Below are 18,826 nucleotides of genomic sequence, written 5' to 3' on the forward strand. Positions count from 1 at the left end.
ACGTAGTGGACGCTAATCATTTGAACTAGAGTAGCACCCAAGGGCCTTCTCAAATCTGCTATATGGCTGACATAAGCCTCGGACGTCCGGAGTTGAGTTTGTTTGTGCATTATCACTTTCAGTTGGCGTGACCGTGGAAGTACCATGTGTGGATGATGAGTATCTGTTTATTTTTGTACTAATTTCAGACCCACAGCACGTAGAGGTTGTGTGCGTCAGTCCCCCTAAGGGCCGGTGGAGTAGAGAAGTCTGCCTCCAGCTGGTCATGTTGGGTATGTTTGAACCATGAGGGGGATGGAGGAATACTTCCAGACTAAAGCCAAGATGGCTCAGAGACCTCTCATGGCTGTTTCATTCTCAGCAGGGGAGCTGTAGTCTTTCCCATACACATCTTAATGCTTCTGGTCTCCTGGTGGGGAATATATATATAGTGAGAAATGACTGAGACAACAACATGCCAAAATGTCACTTATTTTTTATTGTATCAACATCATTAAGCAGTGTATATATACACTATATTTATATATAGTTATCTGTTATACTATGTTCTCTTCTGGTTGACATATGTATGCATTTAAAAGCTTTCTACATTTAAAATGTCTATGTTTACACATTCAAGATTGGAAATAGCAGCAATCGGTAATGGACTCAAATCAAATGTTGGAGCACCATTTCTTTTGAACAGATCCTTAGAAGTTGCTCTGTCTTTCTCCCATCATCCTGGAGGAATATTTTTCTTTAAACAAAGCATACGATGTGTAAAAGTCCACTATCTTTCCACATTTGTTCCCAGATATCAGGTGTCTGTCCAACGAGACACCCACTAAGAGGACACTGTCCATATTTTGTGACATCCAGGTGTCCTACATTTAAAACCACCCTAAAGGATTCATCACTCGTATACTCTACTCATTATTAGCAATAGCAGGCTATCTCCCTACCTTAACCTCTTTACCTGATGCTTTAAATGTAAATAATTAGTCTTTTAAATCGGTACGCTTTGGACACGCATGGCACCATCTTGTGACCCAGACACCTTTTTCTCAACTGACACGTGTCCCTCCATGAGTACAAATGTGGTTAAATAGGAGATAAGTCCTGGACAAGATTGTCCCTGCATAACTGTAACTTCTATTGCACTTAGTTTGACAGTTTGCTACATAACACCACATGGAAACAAGGCTTTTGCACTCTTCCTTCTCGATCGTCATTAATGTCAAGGTCCTAACAACAGGACAAAGCCGAAGTCCGAGCATGAGTGGTGGTTTAGGGAAACTGACACAAAACCTTTTAGTTCCAATGTCTAAACAATGAATTTGAAATGTCCTTTTAGGTATATACGCCCTACATCTGTTACAATACAAGTGTGTGTGAGGGGCAACGATGCTCGTCTGTCCCTCTGAGAAAATAAACCGTAATGGTTAGAACCTGTTGTGCTACTTCTGTCACAGGTTGCCACCATATAAATGCCTTCAGTGCTGCTACTTCAAAAAGAATAATCTGTGAGTAACTCCCACCATCCATATGGCACCTCATGAACTGGGGGAGAGGGGTGGGTTGGTGGGTGGGGGCATAAGACATTTGACCCACTCTGAGGTTCGAGCAAGTAACTAGTGAATTCAGGCACCAAAGAAACCACACAGAGTGTAAACACGAGGGAAACAGTTGGCATCCTCAGTTCACGGAGCGCGCTCAGAACCTGAGCAATAATCTGCCCCTTCATCAGGAAGAGAAGAGAGAGAACCAGTGCTGAACATGCTTGGGACCTGATTGGCTGGTCATCAGAGGAAAACCTTTCAAAAAGCTCTACCTAGAATGTGTAAAGATACGTTCTAGATAGCGCTTTTTCAGGGATTCTCAACAAAGAAACTTTTTTTTTTTTTTTTTAACTGTGCAATGCACAGCACACCATACTAGCTTATTTCATGTCCAAGGTTCCTTAAACTCCTCCCTACTCTTGTCTGATAAACTAGCTGATGTGTTTCGTGACGTTTCCACAATACATTTAACAGTCTGGGAAGAGTTCAATGTCTGAGCCTGAACACCATTGTCATAGTTAACTATAAGTTAAAAAATACATCCACTTTGTTACAATCGTGTCAACAAAAGGGCATATGTAGTTACTCTAAAATAAAAAGATGGTCCTTAAGACTAGTGATTAAAACAGACAGCTTATCAGAACAGAGTAAAAAAAAAGATACTGTACCTTGAGATTTTTTTTCTTCTTCATATAACCAAAGTAAAAAAAAAAAAAAATACTATCTACTTAAATATACAAATGAAAAGGCGCTTGCATGTAAACATACACCGACTGCCTTTGTACTGTAAGTGCACAATACATGTATCCACCTGCGCGCACGCGCACACACACTTGAATACACACACCATTACACTCAACAGGGAAATAAATACAGTGGGTTGCCATCAAAGGGGTTTTTTGTGTCTTTTTGGCACAGTCGAAACTCTCCATGCTCCCTCTGGTGAATGCATTTGTTTTTGCCGTCCCCATTGTCCAGTGTCCTTGGTCGAGCAGTTCAAACGCGCTTCCTCTTGCTCCGTGGCGCCTGTGTGCTCTCGCACACACACGCGCTCGCTCACTGCGGTGGATCGACCCAAGTCTTCTGTCTGCGAGAGCTGCTGTGGTGTGTCATCTGACTGACTGACTGACTGACTGAATGAATGAAGGCCCTGTGGGATTAAAAGGCTTTTTGTTTAAGTTTGAATCCGACTCATTAGACGAAGAATGCTCCTTACTCGAGAGCAGTAAGTCCGGGTGGCTGTTCTTCTCGGATCCATAGCAGAAGATGGAGACTGCTGACTCTTCTCTCTGAGGCCCTGCTGCCCTGTTAGTCGGGGTGGGGGAGTGGGTGGTGGGGTCTGGAGCTGTAGCCGTTCAAGCATAGGTGTGTGTTTGTGTGTGTGTGTGTGTGTGTGTGTGTGTGTGTGTGTGGAGGGGGGGGGGGGGGTGGGGTTGCTGCCTACAAATGACACAGTGCAGGGGAGAAGTTCACCAAGGCGTAGCCATGTGTAAGACTTCTCTGTCTAGCGCCTGAGGACTTTAGTCCATGTTAAGGTCTATTCTTCTCAGCCATCTAATAATAGGTCTGTGTACAAGTGTGTGTGTTGTTAGTGTGTCCCTATTTATTAAGTCGGAGCCTTCCTCAGCGCGTTCACCTTCCCCGTCATGCAGAGCACCATAAACAGTGACCTGAGTTTGAGGCCGGGGGCTGGGCTGGGCTGGGCTGGGCTCCCTCCTGCAAAGGATCCCCGGGTCCCTGCCTCCGCTCTGTCCCACGTGGAGTTCTGCCGGCGGCTCAAGCTGTCCAGAGTGATTGGGGCGAGGGTGAGTTGCGGTCCTGACGCAGGTCTGCTCTCTCCTTCTGATCTTCGATTGCAAAACCCTGTCTATTTCTGGCTGTGTCTCTCTCTCTCACCCCCACTCTCTGGGGGAGGTGTGTGTGTCTGAGTGACTGTGTGTGTGTGTGGGTCTGAGTGTGTGTGTGCATGTGCAGACGCTTAGATGGCGCCCTCGTTGTGGCCTGTGTGGTTGGAGTGGGAGTTGGTGTGTGCGTGCGCATTGCAGTGGGAGTTGCTGTGTGTGTGCACGTTATTGGGCTGGGGCAGGAGCAGGCTGACCGAGTCGTCGGCCGCGCTGGCCGGCCGCTCAGGGAGGGTCAGCTCGATCTTGGGGAACTCGCCATCGGTGGACTGGGGCGTCTTGTCCATACGGGAGGCGGTTAGGGCGTTCTGATACTGCTGCCTCGTGACCTGTTGCAGACAGCAAGGGAGGAGTACGGTAGAGCGGGGGAAGGAGAGAGACGGGAAAGGAGAGATGAGGAAGAGAGGAAAACAAGATAAAAACCAGAAGAGAGAGAGAGAACGAGACAACGCTGTAACCAAGTAATATGTAACATAAAAAGTGACAACTGACAACTCAGTCTACTATAATCAATATGATCAAAACAACATGAAACCATATCTCTGATGGGGTCAGTTGGCCTGATGCCGACCTTGATGTAGAGCAGATCTGATGTGGCTCTGACGGAATAGTCCGGAACATAGATCTGCAGGAAAGCGTTGAGCTGGTTGTTGCTGCTGGCTAGTGTTGGGGTGACTGCATCAAGGCGGTCGGATCGATTCAGAGAGTCCGAGTGGTTCAGGCCAAAGGGCCGTGGGGGCGACTTGTTCTCTGGGGATGTGGAAACAGACAGATGCTGATGATAGATAGCATTGTGTGTTCGTGTGTGTATTTTTCGATTCTGTGTACATTTAAGTGCTATGATGATTTCACGTTGAGTTTCAAAATAAGAAAGGAAGTGTTATATAATGAACTGGTAATCACTTAAAAGGCAAAAGAGATGATGATTGTGTATTTGACTCTTTCCACTATTAACTGCACACCCCAGAGCCGTAGTAAAGCATGACATCTATCTACAGAAAATCTCCTGACAGCAAAATAAAATACATAGTTTAAAACTTTGACATAACTTTAACCTATTTTATTCCAATTCAATCAAATTAGTATTTCTTATAAGGAAAGATATATCCATTGCCACTGGGTGGCGATACTATGTTTCAATAACATCAGCAATTCACAGACTCTAGTATGAAACTAATGATATGGAATGTGCAAAGGCATGCTGTGTTCTGCTCTACTGAAAGCTGTAAAAGAGGTAGCAGCCTATACTACAACATGGAACCGGAGAGCAGCAGAGAGATGAAGGAACCACTCCTTATATATACATATAGACTACGTGGCACAAACTTGGGTTTGAAAAAAAAAAAAAAAAAAAGGTCACAATATTTCCAAACAGCAAGCTCTTTTCCAATTAAAGTAAGATTAGGTCCTCCGGTCCTTAAAGAATCGGTTCAAAGGGTGTCCCCAGGGTAGAATTACTGCAGTCATGTGAAAGGAATGCACTGGATGTAATCCGGCCTTCTTTAATGTCCAGGCGAACGTGCATATATTTTCATCATTTTCACAGGCTGGACTCAACTTATATACATTGCTCAAGTGAAACACTTGATTGGCTTATGGTATGAATATAACTATGAAGAACTGCTCTGTTTGTCCAGGGGGAAATGTCAGATACTTCTCATATTTGCTTTGTGGCAGCTTCTGTGATTTTGCCTTGTTTTTCCTATGAAAAGTCCCCCCCCCTCCCCCCCCCAGGTTTGATATGTGTGCTTTATAAACTTCTTTCACTTTTTCTCACACCCATCATTTAGTGTCTATTTATTCTCTTCATCTTCAGGGAGGAAGATCAAGTCTATTTGATGTTAACAGATACTATATATGGAGGGAAGAAGATCAAGTCTCTATTTGATGTTAACAGATACTATATATGTAGGGAGGAAGATCAAGTCTATTTGATGTTAACAGATACTATATATGGAGGGAAGAAGATCAAGTCTCTATTTGATGTTAACAGATACTATATATGTAGGGAGGAAGATCAAGTCTATTTGATGTTAACAGATACTATATATGTAGGGAGGAAGATCAAGTCTCTAACTGCTATTCCCATCCCCAGCCAACACATCATTAGTTCAGCAGAGTGGGCTGCTATTAGTGTCAGAAGTTAGAGTTCACATTGTTCCCCATCTTTCAGCGAAGAAAGAGACTCACATGAGGATGAGCGGATAGAGAAGTAAACGACAGCGCACAGAGAGTGAGACAACACTGAAGAGGTGTAGGTGTGTGTGTGTGTGTGTGTGTGTGTGTGTGTGTGTGTGAGACAGCGAGAGGCTGGGCGGGGTGAGGTTTGGTACCTGGGGATCCAGCTAAAGACTCCGCTCTACTGACCACGAAGGTCCGAGACAGGGAGAGAGGAACTGGAGAGGAGAAGAGGCCCAGAGGAGAAGAGACCCAGAGGCAGACACACACAGAGAGGAGGAGAGGGGAGGAAACCATCAGAGGCATCAGTGCACCGTCACCAGAGGAGACCAGAAGTAAAGCATCAGTGCACCGTCACCAGAGGAGACCAGAAGTAAAGCATCACCTCACACTCAGTACCAGTGTGAACACAGAGTTAAGAGCAAAGTATGGTTCGGCTCATTAAGGTAGAGGCGATTCACTATATGTGTGTGTTTGTGTCTGAGAAAGAGGGTTTTTGTGTCCATGCGTGTGTGTGCGTGTGTGTGTGTGTGTGTGTACTACTACTGTACCTGGGGAGGATGTTAAGGCCAGCATTCCATAATACGAAAAGGGCCCCGCTTCAAACTTCATTCCTTCTTTACCTGCTTCAACCTCCACTTTGCCCTGCCAAACATGAGAGGAGACTCAACATATAAGCATTCAACACATAAGCATTCTTCAAGAATCTATCCAGACAGCACAGTATCCTGTCCCATGTCTAGATTCTAGCCATCCAGGCATTTTAAGGCAACCATATGACTAATCCATCACAAAACCTATTGACACAGAGTACTGTACCATTAACACATTAACCCATTATGACCAGATGTGAAGTGAGTGTGCTTTGGATGATGTCATCGTTTTCATGATACATGACCGATGAAATGAATCGTAATTGGTTGGAATACAGGTGGGGAAGGCTAAATGCATTATGAGAAATGAGACATTTTTACATTTTTTAGCCTCAGCCTCTGTTAGGATTGCAAAAAAGTTGCCCTCCAGACTGTGGCAATGGCTGACGACCTGAGTGAGGGGAGCGACATATATGCAGAGTACATCAGTTACTTTGAAGACAAGAACAACAATGAATTAGAAGATTCAATGTCTGACCCAGATTATGATGTGAATGCTGGAGAGACATGTTTGAGGAGGAGAAGGAGGAGGATTTCAGAAAGTTTGCCAGATTCATGGATGACTGGAAAACGGGGAACTATCAGCCACTCCACATGAGCAAGTATTGCCATACGCCAGGGGTAAAAACTGACTTCCCCGACTGTGCAACGTTATTACAGGCGTTTTCACTGAGGAGCTGTGGTTGCGACTTGGGACAGAAACAAATTTACATGGAGCAAATCTCCATCGAGCAGCAGGTGGACACCTGGGCTGCGCGTCACCGTGGGCATTCTTCATCTGGCAGCGAGGAGAGACTATTCGCGACCAAACAATGGCTCTAAAACAAACTTTCCCCAAAGACATGTCAATTGACAGATTTCCTATGACCTGGATGTAATAACAATAACAAATTATGACGAGTAAAAATGTGTCATATATGCTTTCATCCAAAGCAACCTGTTGGCAAACATGAATTCAAAGTGGCTAAAAAAAGACGACCTCACTTTCTGTGCTATTCTGTACTGTCTAATGACCCTGATCCCACTGAGAAAGGGTCAGCGAAGTGAAGGAAGCAGGAGCACAACCAAACTGAGGTTGTAGTGCCAGCATGCCTTTCTGACTGCCAAAAACAACTGAAAGGTGTGGATTTACTGGATCAGATGGATCGATATAATACGTTCAAGCGCCACTCAAAGAAATGGTGAAGGAGGCTCTTCTTCCTTTGACTGGCTGGCGGATGCTACAATGTATGCATTGCTGCAAGGTGTAATGGAGCCAAGCACAAGAGTGGCTGAGGGACCTGGCACAGGAACTTGTTACCCCAGTGAGGGCAAAGAGTGCTCCCCAACCAACAGCACCTGAGGGAGCCACATCTGCACATTGACTGTGAGAAACTCTCTCAGAAGAGAAGGATCTGCAGGTAGGAGTGGAACTGAAGCTCTGTTGCCGTCATCGTCTGGCTGCAGACAGTGCAAGGAGGCTGTACACATTGAGTGCTTCCATCGACATCTTCACTTACAGTAGATGATGACTTGATTTTGTTTTTTTATGTAAATGAACATTAGGGCAAAAGCATTAATTCCCAATTAAAGCCAAATGTTTAAGCTCTTAAATGGTTTTAATTTCATGGTACTATCTGCTACAGAGGCTGACAAATAATGGTTTTAGTGAATGCCCTCAGGTTTAAGGAGGTTGTTTTCAAATAATACCTTAGGTTTTACAAATCTTCTTCGGTCATAATGGGTTAATTAACACAGATTAGTTACATTTTACTGAGGCCAAGTAAGGCATTTTCATGTGAATTATCGGGCCGTTGATTTGGTAACATACCCTGCCTCTTCTGATTTAATCTGTTCGTATGTGACAGCCAAAGGTGCATTAAGTACTTTTTGACTAAATGAAAATGATTCTAGACTCTAGACTTATAATAACACAGGAAACACTGTCCACAATTATCCTTAAGATGTGCATCAGGTGTACCATCAGGTATACATGTTCAAATCTACTCAGTATTCCTTACTTCCTTTCACGATGCTGCAGTGTAGTTTATAGTGGAGCAAATGCATGGATAACACCATGTGATATCACTCCTACTGTATATGACTAGTATCCACTTTCCTGTGAAAACACAACTTGAAAGAGGGAAGGCGGAAACGGACATGAATGTTGAGGGAGACGAGGCTGGGTTTGGTGCAGACCTGCAGGATGAGGATGAAGTGGTCAACGGGCTTGTTGCGGTGGAAGAGGTAGTGCTCGGGCTGCTTCTTGTTCTTGTCGTCGAACTTGAGCTCCTGGATGACAGGAGGATGCTTGAGGAGCCGCAGCAGGATCTTCTCCGACATCTGAGCCGGACCAAAGGGATCCACCTCTACAGGGAGGGAATGAAGAGGAGACACCAAGAGACAGAAAGCAGAAGGGAAGGTTGAATGGAAACATTGGGTAGAATGACATTAATAAAAGATAGGAGAAAGAGGAAAGAATGTATTATTTGAGGAGAGAGAGAAATGGGGCAGAAGTGAGTGAATAAATTAAAGGTTATGGATTAGGATTTTGAGTAAAATTATAGGCTGCGATCTGGAGGAAAGGAATCTGGGTCTATTGGGTGTTGAGACAAAGTGCACTTAGAAGCTGAGAAAATGGACAGTCATTCAGGAAGGATTGACAGAGAGCAGGGGGAAGCAGATCCAGACACAAACCTCACACTTGGGAGTGACTTGCATCACAATTTCACACGCAGCCAGCAGACAGCCAGGTGGACGGGCGGCGGACATACCTGTTGCTAGGAAACGCAGGGTGGCGAGCAGGAGCTGAGGGGAGACTTTGACCTTCAGCTCGCTCTCCACGGGCTTGAAGGCGGAGAAGTCCTGCTTGCGCTCGCGATGGACTATCCTCTTTTTTGTTTTGTTGTCAGCTTCACCATGAAGACAAAACAAGCACCTCCATCAGAAAATGTAGTAGTGTTGAAAGAATACATGGCAACATCCAGACCTTATACCATACCAACAGAATGTACTTGTGTCATTTTTTGGGGTGAGACCTGAACAAACCATACACAGTAGAATGAAAACAGGGCATTTTGTTTTCGACAATGTTTTCCTTTGCAGTGGGGAAAGGTGCGAAGGGAGAGACGGTTCACACATGTCAGCACTCTCACGTGCTGAGCCAAAGTTTACACGGCTTGGAGGACACTCACTGTATAGGTCCGTCTCGTCCAGGATCTCGGACTTGATGATCTCCTCGATGACGTCCTCCAGGGTGACGATACCCAAAACCTCGTAGAAGGGGTCGCCCTCTCCCTCGTTATTGACCCGCTGCACAATAGCCAGGTGAGACTTGCCTGCAACACACACACAAACACACACACACACACGTCAGTACAGGACTCAAACCAAGCATCGCAAGCATGAGGACCTAAGGACTGAAGCTCAAAATCAGAGCTCATGACGAAGGTTTTTCCCCTACAATATAAGGCCACATAGTACACTTTAATACAACATAATATACCCCAATACAATGCACCATTAAGACCTGTTTTGTAAACGTACAGCAGTGTTGTACTCAATATACCCTAAGCACACATATTGGGAGAAGATTAAGACACTGATTCAAGCACTGCATAGCACTCTTTTAAAGGTGTTCCAGCACAGTCTACAGGACAGCAGCCTAACATCCCAAATGACATCCCTGTTGTTACTTGACTGGAGTTTGGCCACAGCGTTTGAGATCCCCATCCCTTAGCACTGAGCACTTGAGCATATCTCAGGTCCGTAATGAGCCTAAAACTGCTCGAAGACCAGTCAACGCGAGTTATGGAGATCAGCAATCTCGCCGCGTTTTCTTTACAAATCTCCCATGCTTCCACGTCTGAGTTCCCAGGACCCCCTCGATAAGCAGCTTTGGAAAAAAAAAAGGAAAGGGGAAAAAAAAAAAAAAGAGATTCCTGCCCGGCACTGTCAACCCAAACGTTAAAGAAAATTCTTTTCCTGTTTCTCAGCTAGAGATCATTTCAAAGGAATTTTCCAGAACATGGGGCTAATATTAGCCCCAAAATGAAGTTTCCATTGCACTCCGGCCGAAGCTCTCACCGAAGTGACAGCGGTGTGACCTGATGTCCTCTGAGCTTCTCTAAAGAAGCTCCTCTAAAGTAGTATTTATTGTTACACCATGCTTTTTTATTGCTCTTAGCTTGACTGTTCTCTCCCTTGTACGTCGCTTTGGACAAAAGCGTCTGCTAAATGACTAAATGTAAATGTAATGTAATGTTCTCACTCAGTGTATCCGTGAGGAAACAAACTCATGTTGACAAGCTCTGTAAATCATGGTTAGCCCAACTACACAAAAACCACAGATCATACGGGATCTTATAACAGGAAATTCCTCCGTACATTTACATTTATCTCTACATTTGGGTATACATTTACCCAAAGCGACTTACAGATTAGTACAGGTATTTTTTTTCCATTCATATCTATGGTTCCTGTAGGGTGTCTGTATTTGTGATCATGATAGAACTGGTTCAAAATGGTGCTTGACAGGATGCTCACACAGCTAAAATCATGAGGCCTTGACAGTTTACGCCTAACAAAAGCCTTTTTGTTAAATCTACTATACTAGTCCCTTATTTTTGTGTTGGTGTCATAACAGGTTCTCTGTTCCATTCCCCTGGTCTATTCTTCCACTTGTATTCACATCAAAGTTCCTATTACCATGAGGAAAACACAAGGTGCTAGCCAGAGGCAATGCCCACATTTACTGAGTGTCATGGAGAACAGTTCAGGCCAAATGTGGGCAACAGCATGGCACTGAGTTCCTGGCCAAAGGGTCACTCTGTGATCTGGGTTCCTGGAGAACTCCTACGCTGTGTCAAAGGTTTTCCATGTCTCAGTCTGTTCTTATGAATGACACACATGCACACACACTCACTCACTCACACACTCTCATGCGCGCAAACACACACACACACACACACACACATTCTTGAATGGTAGAAGACTTATGACTTTGTGACAGCTGTGTAAACACCTTTCTGAACCCTATGGGAAGACAGAGATGTTTACGTCAACGGCAGTCTGAGGCCGTACGTAGTCTCCGGCATGCTCTGGAGGACCCTAACATGACTAAAGAAGGACCAATGACCAGGTCAGTCATTCTTTCATAGTTTCCCACAAAAATATCTAGAAAGAAACATAGAAGAAATGCCAACGATGAAGGAAAACATACAATGTCCATTCATACTCCCTTGGCCGACACAGCAAGACAGCCATGTAGCATGTTTGCTTAGGCTCTCAATCTGGCACTAAGGCTGTTGGAAATACAACACATCTTCTCTAACAGATTATTCTGGGTTAACTGCGGTGTGCATGGTGGTACACTTGAACTACGAGATGTGAATGAAAAGCTTGACAAATCAAAAAGTGAAGCACTACTCTGGTATTTTGTGTAGAATTGTAAGAGGTCTTTCATACTCTTAAATGGTGTCTGAATGAGGTTGATAGGATGTGGGGATTGAGCTGAAGAGGAAGGATGACTGCATGTACTACATGTGAAAGGCCTGAACTATGCTTTTTGTTAGTGAGCTGGAGACAGCATTTACACACGATAAGAGAACACTAAAGCACTGATTCCAACACTGCACAGCTTTCTCTCCAAAGATGTTCTGCTAGGTAAGATACTTGCTTGCCTCGCAAACATCTAGACACACATGCAAATGCTCTTCCTCTCCCTTGTCTCTCTCACACTCAAACAAACACAGTGTGCCTTGCAGTACTGCTCTCTCAATTCCCATTTATTTATGGAATGGGGGTTTTTCTAAGATTTTTTCCATAATGGAATCTCTCTATTAATAGTCTCTGGGACTGTGGGTGGCTGCTCAGTGATGCTCTCCGTGAACATTTTTCAAATGCAATAAATATATATGGGAAATGTGTCAGGTCCTTTTCAAACAAGGCATCCCAAAGCCTCTAAAGGGTTGATCTTGATGACATTTGACCAAAGGTTAACAATGGGATTCTTCAAAATGGACATGTCTGAGTAGTTGTGCCACAGTTGTGCCACTAAGGTTAAATGCAGAGAGCATATTACATCTGTGTGGTCCAATCTGTAACCAAGCAATGTATGTTTTAAAAAGAAACTAGACAAAGGGTTAAACAAACAATTGAAACAGGCTACATTGTGAAAATGGAGAGATATGGACACCAAGATCATTGTGCACATTAAGCAGAGTACCTGCAGAAAACCCTTACCATGCACAAACATCTCCAAGCAGCTCTGTAATTCAGTATATGTCAACTTTCTGCAGCATTTGATTCAAATATGCCTCTTTAAAACGGCATTCTCAAGTGCAGTGTTGTGCTTCCACTCACGAACCATGCACAGACAGAATCACACAACCGGATTTCATAGCACCCTGTACTATTACTGATCCAATAATGTTCTTTCGGAGGATTCTGCTGATTATTTCATGTGCTTATCAGGTTACCCATATGTTCTCTGAGAGAGAGAATAAAAAGCGGGTAGAGGTGCAACTAAACCTCACCACATTTTTCCCTATGAAGAAAACATCCATCAGCCCTCCCGATACTCCCACACATGATTCCCAGGGCATGGCCACCCTCCACTATTCCCAGTGATGCTGGCAAGTCAAACTGACTTCTTCACAATTACACATGATAATAGAGCTGTTGTAGAGTTATGACAACCAAACACATTGTCCCACGGTAATAGCCACACCTCTAAAAAAGAATCCAAATATTTCTGCCCCTGCAGTGTGCCAATGGCAATTAACAGCCTGTAAACATGAACGCGTCTGGCCCTGGCTACTGAAAGCTGTGCAAATCCTTATTAATACCCCAATGAAAACAATTAGCCGTGGCGCAAAGCCTCAAAGCCACACCAAGTTAAGTCGTTACTGAAAACGCCCAAGCACTGTGCGACCGCACGCCGTGAGCGTCTCAGGCCTAGGAGTCTACTACGGTTCCCAGCACACACACACACAAAGGGTCGTGGACGTAGTCTGGGTATCAATTAAGCCACAGCATGAAGTCAGACAAACGTGTGTATGTACATATTACCTGTATAATGCATATATCTAGCTCTCAGCCTAAATAATAATGTGGTCATCAGCATTTGAAGGATTTAATACAAAATTGATCTGTACATACATGTTGTAGCCTGTGTTCTAAAGCCAAACATATAACCTAGCCTCTTTAAAATGTGCCGTAAAAAGTTAACGCACATACATGGATATTTGTAGATGACCAAAACAATAAGTAATCCCTTCCCCTAAAAGCATGTCAGCCTGACAGGAAAACGGCCTGTAGTCTGTGCATGTGTGACTCATGTCAAAATGGGCTAATGTCCCGGCTCTCTACACACAAACGCCTATTAACTCCATGAAGCCCAGTCCCCGATTAAGGGATTAGGGCATTCCGAGCCCACGCAAATACCTCTCATTCCTAGGGGGGACATCACTTCATAAACACGAGGGAAAGCCAAAATATGGGACTGGCTGCCTCAATGCTCATCAGTTTACATAACATGTGATAACAGGCCATCACAAAACATCAGAGGTGATAAGACCCCCCTCGCAAAACATCATCAAACTGGGATGGTGTGTACTGTAAACTGTGTGTGTGTGTGTGTTATGTGGGATGTGCTTTGGTTAATTATCTCCCATAATGTTCTAGTGTGGTGACCAGCAAATTAGGAACAACTTTTAGACCATTGGAGCTACCCAAAGTTATGCTGCAATGCGGGGTTTTTTTCTTTGTCCGAAAAATAATATGCCTCTAATGGCACAGTGGAAAGATCAGATGCATTATGTTTTTATGCTTCCTTGTTTGGGTTTTATGGTTAAACAATTAAGAAAAATGACCAATAGAAAATAATCGAATGGAAGCCCTAACACATACTGATCATGTTGTGCCTTACTACTGCGGACATTAGGATTCATTTAAAAGCTGGTTTGTTTGCAGTAAACATCTCTGACACGACCACGTCACATTAGTGGTCCCTTTCAGAGGTCAATCGGGGGATTCTAAGACAGGCTTTGTTGATGGACTCAAGCCTCACACTGTAAAACGGCCACATATCAATTGTTGTTCAAATCTGTTGTAAGTCCATTTCCTGTTGTGCCACAGCTGGTGGAATGTTGGCTGGTTTAAAAAGCTAAGCGTTTACAGGCAGGGCCTTCAATACTGGGCACTCAGCAGCTTGGCAAACTGGGTGTCAACAAACTGTGATGAAAACAAGACATATACATACGTACAACCTATACCATCAAACTGTAGGTACTATGAAGTATAAAAGGTAGTTGTTTTTGCCAAACACTTGCCAATCTGAATCCTTAACTAATATAAACAAAGTTTAGGCACAGTCTGTTTGAATGGAGTCCCATATGCATGTTTTATGGGAAATAAAATCAATACATGTTTTAATGATAACTCATGGGATAATTTTAGCTTTCAGTAGCTTCCATTACTTTGGGAATCTGTTTTATCACACATGACTTGTAAGAAAGATCGCATCCCTGTTGTGATGCATTACTCTGAGATGTTTAAGCAGGCCACCTTGGTCTTTGAGTTTGACAATGGCAGTTTTGTTATTGTTTTTTTTTTGTTACTCATGTTTACTGATGTTTTTGTTTTGTGGGGTATTATAAACTTATATGTATACCTACACTTCATGACTATCTTTTTATAATTAACTTTGATGAATAAATCATTAATCACGTCTGATATTATTAGTTCCTCGTGTGGATTCCATAAAGGTAAGGAGCTACCTGTCCAAGTGACAGTCGATTGAACAAAGGTGATTACGACCCAAGATGCCCTCCAAGTACGCTGTGTGCATACAGGGTCATAAATAGTGTGGCTTTACTGATGACTCTACAGTACTGTATCATTAATCAAAATATGAGATTCCGGTTCAGGATAGTCATACTGCTACACTGATAGAGAATACAAAACACAAGCTAGCAGGGCAACACTATGAGAACGTCCTCTGTAAACAAAAACAAGGGCGACGATCAGGCCCAGCTATTACAGTAGAATATAGATGGATGAAAATGCAAGAGAGATGCCTAGACACTTCATACCACTTAATGTGAAGTGACAAGCGTTGCTTGTGTCTGTGCAACTGGCCCTGCAGTGCCATTATGTCTGTTTAGAATACGAAGAAGAAACTGATGGCTGTGGTAGGATGACATTATTTAGCCCCCAACAGCACTTAGACACCCCCGTCAGCAGTCTGTGTTTGAGAGAGCCACCTGAGGGAGGGTGCCTTTATTTACATCAGTGAGATCTGTGGTTGGGGTAGACATAGGTGGGGCACGCAGGAGAGGGACAACCGAAGATGCCAACATCAGTATACCTGCAGTCTCAGATGCACAAAGGTCATAGATCAATCTCTCTAGAATAATCCTTGTCATCTTGAGCAGCTGTGGTTGTAAGGAGGTGTAGTAAGCACAACTTTGCGCAAGCACACTGTAAAAGTACAGGCTCTGGCAAAGCACAAAGTCTACGATCACTGCTGCCATTGCGATCCATGCTACTTAATCTGGTATGTCAAGTGTATCAGTGTATGAACTGTGTGTCATCTTGTATGCTAAACAACTCCATTACATCCTTCACAAACTATAATAGAATTGTAGATTGCATTCAAGCTTTTGTGTTCTGTGGCAATTCCGTTTTCTGACACAAATCGAGCATTACTAGTTATATCTCCAGGTATGAACAGCCTGATCCTGGTGCAGCCTGGATCCACCTAGATCCATGCCAAACATGAGCCAGAACCATTCCTAACCCAGTAACTATGTGAGGTGGACTGATGCTCTTACCCGGTCAGATCCAAAGGAGGGAAAGTACTAGGCAGTCGAGTCTACAACACAGGTAAACACCTAAAACAAAAGCCTATTATTTAAGCCCTCAAAAGGATTTTTAAAAACACAGTGTTCTTGATAAGCATTTAAAAAGGGCTGCCTTATGCACTCACTGAACTATAATGAGCGCAGGATCATAAACTATATGGCTTTATGGAGAAGCTGTACACTTTGAAACAGGTCTGACACCGCTCTTTCAAGAACAAGCGCTATCAAAGATTGAGAGAAAGATTAGAAACTGTGCAGTACATTAAAGACATCATACAAAAAGGAACCTTTTGTGGTAGGGTACAGGACAGGGTACATGAACAATTAGAAACCTTATCTAACATGTTAGAACCTTACCCTTCTTAAACTCCTCCAGCATAGCATCCAACTTTGTGTCGTTGAAGACAAAGTGCAGCGGGTGGCTGTAGAACTTGGTGATGGTCTTCAGCAACGTGCAGTCATCTGGGTCCACGAAGGCAAGGTCTTTCACGAACAGCAGGTCCACGATGTTGGACCTATCCCCTTCAAACACGGGGATGCGGGTATAGCCGCTTTCCATGATCTCAGACATGGTATTGAAATCAAGGGCCCCGTCTGCGGCGATCATGAAACAGTCCCTTAAAGGGGTCATCACGTCCTCCACCGTTTTGTTCCTGAGTTCCAAAGCACCCTGGATGATGTTCAGCTCCTCCTTCAACAAGTCATTGTAAGGATCCGTCACTCTCAGCATCTCTAAGAGTTTCTCTCGATTGTACACAGTCCCAATCTCTTGTCCAAGCAAATGGTCCAGAAGTTTACTCACCGGGTACGAAGCAGGGAAGGTGAGGATCATGAAAAATTTGGTCAGGAAAATTGTGTTTGCACCCACAGCCAACCCGTGCCGTGAGCAGATGGCTTGAGGCACAATTTCACCAAAAATGACAATGCCAATAGTGGACACCACCACGGCAATCAAACCCGACCCAGCAATGTCATCAAGCAAAATAGTCAATGTTGTGTTTACAAGAACGTTTCCTAATAGAAGGGAACACAATAAATAATTACCTTGACTTCGCACAGGTTCTATCTTTTTTGCATATTTCCTTTCTTTCTCAATCCCACAATTTTGAACTATTCTCAATTCCATGGGGTCCAGGGCCATAAGGCCTAAGTTTAACCCACTGAACATTCCCGAAAGGCACAGCATCATCCCGATGAAGATCACCTGGAACCAGAACGGCAGGAGGAACTTCTTCTCCTCCACCACAAGCACCGTGGTGTCCTGGCCAACGTGGTAAATCCAGGTGTTCGCAGACCACCCATCTGACGTACCTGGCGGTCCGACTGATGCAGTGGCAATGCAAAGGTAGTAAACTTTACACTTCTCTGTTTTCCGTAGAGGTTTCACGTCTAATTCAATCAAGCCCGACGTTTTTCTGCTTACTATCATATGGGGGAGAACAATTATATCAGAGGAGCGTATGCCGCATGGCTGTCCCCCAGTCGCATCTCCTAGGTCCTGCATGTCCAAGGCTGACGGGCTGTCCGCGTCGTTTGGGACACTTGTTCGCTTGTGCTCAGTGAAGGAAATCTTGGACCACGTCTCGTTGTTAAGGTTTTGCCCATAGACCCTCAACTTGACACGCGAGCGCTCGCTGAGGCGCAAAAAGCCTTCATCCATGTAGGATATTTCGTCGGAATTCTCCAGCCTAAGCCCTATGATGACAGTCTCATCTGTCCCCTCCTTTCCATTAGCAGGATTTACCAGACAGCCGCTGACAATTAAGAAAATAACAGTCAATGATCTAGCCGGGCTAAGCGCCGCCATATTAGGAGAGGGCACCGCAGTCGACTGCTCTGCCATGTTGACAGTGGGCATGTTTTACTGAATGAAAAAAGGGTGCTTGAAGTCAGAGTGAATCGGAGTCCGCCTTCATCTTCGCAACGGCCTGTCTCACATCAAACATTAAAACTGCCATAACTCACCCTCTCCCGTGGCCTGCAGGCTACACGGCAGCGCGGACTGTGCGAATACTCGTGTTATTCCAGATGTCCAGTGATGGACAACCCAGATGTCCAATGATGTGTTGTATACACAGGAGGGTGGGACTTATGGTTTCCTTGGGCAAATGGCAACTCAAAATAAACATGCAAAGGACCGCCACATCTTCGTGAATGGTGAGGCTGATTTATTGGAAGACCAATCCGCGATTAAGGTAGGAGGTCTTGGGAAGTAGGAGTGGTGATTGGCATCCAATCCAAACCCTCCAATGACCGAACAGCTGTCAGAAGTTAAAGACAGATGTTCCATACAGCGGTGGCTGGCATTTTCATTTGCATGGTGAGTAGTTGGTACGTAAGCTGCATCATGGATGTGTTTTTCTACAGCTTGGACGATTGTAACAGTAATTTTAAAACATAACACCGTGGCTGAATTTTATGGACTATGGACTCGACTTTTGGGAACTACGAACCAAATTCATATTTAGAGTGTAGTGCTGTAATAGTGCAATTTCCAAATCAACAGAAATGAAATTAACTTAGTTCTTTAATTATCGAATGTCCAAACTTAAATGTATTTTATGGTAGCCTGTAGCCTATGTCAGGCCTGGCTACCCTGTTGTTACGGCCATTTATTTTGATAGCAAATTCTTATCAATGTGATGGCAAGTCTGGTGTAAAGTGAACTTCTCACATCGAAAAACACTTGGTTTGTCATATTATTTACAGAA

At 44.0% G+C, this 18,826-nt stretch overlaps 1 protein-coding gene across 2 annotated transcripts; it reads right to left on the bottom strand.

The window, feature by feature from the left end:
* Positions 1 to 2,961: 2,961 nt before the first annotated feature.
* Positions 2,962 to 18,241, bottom strand: cnnm2a (cyclin and CBS domain divalent metal cation transport mediator 2a). 2 transcript variants are annotated; one of them, XM_012840402.3, is made up of 8 exons: positions 16,473 to 18,241; positions 9,444 to 9,587; positions 9,024 to 9,161; positions 8,449 to 8,618; positions 6,169 to 6,262; positions 5,773 to 5,835; positions 4,011 to 4,189; positions 2,962 to 3,768 (listed from the first exon to the last, which is right to left on the bottom strand). In XM_012840402.3, exons 1-8 carry the CDS (start codon positions 17,971 to 17,973, stop codon positions 3,517 to 3,519), a joined length of 2,541 nt encoding a protein of 846 aa, XP_012695856.2. In that variant the 5' UTR covers positions 17,974 to 18,241; the 3' UTR covers positions 2,962 to 3,516. The 2 variants fall into 2 exon arrangements, with proteins under 2 accessions (XP_012695856.2, XP_031434852.1); XM_031578992.2 differs by lacking the exon at positions 5,773 to 5,835 and having other exon boundaries at positions 16,473 to 18,239.
* Between the last annotated feature and the right edge of the window lie 585 nt (positions 18,242 to 18,826).

Source organism: Clupea harengus, chromosome 13 (assembly GCF_900700415.2).
Source record: "Clupea harengus chromosome 13, Ch_v2.0.2, whole genome shotgun sequence".
Classification (NCBI taxonomy): Eukaryota; Metazoa; Chordata; class Actinopteri; order Clupeiformes; family Clupeidae; genus Clupea; species Clupea harengus.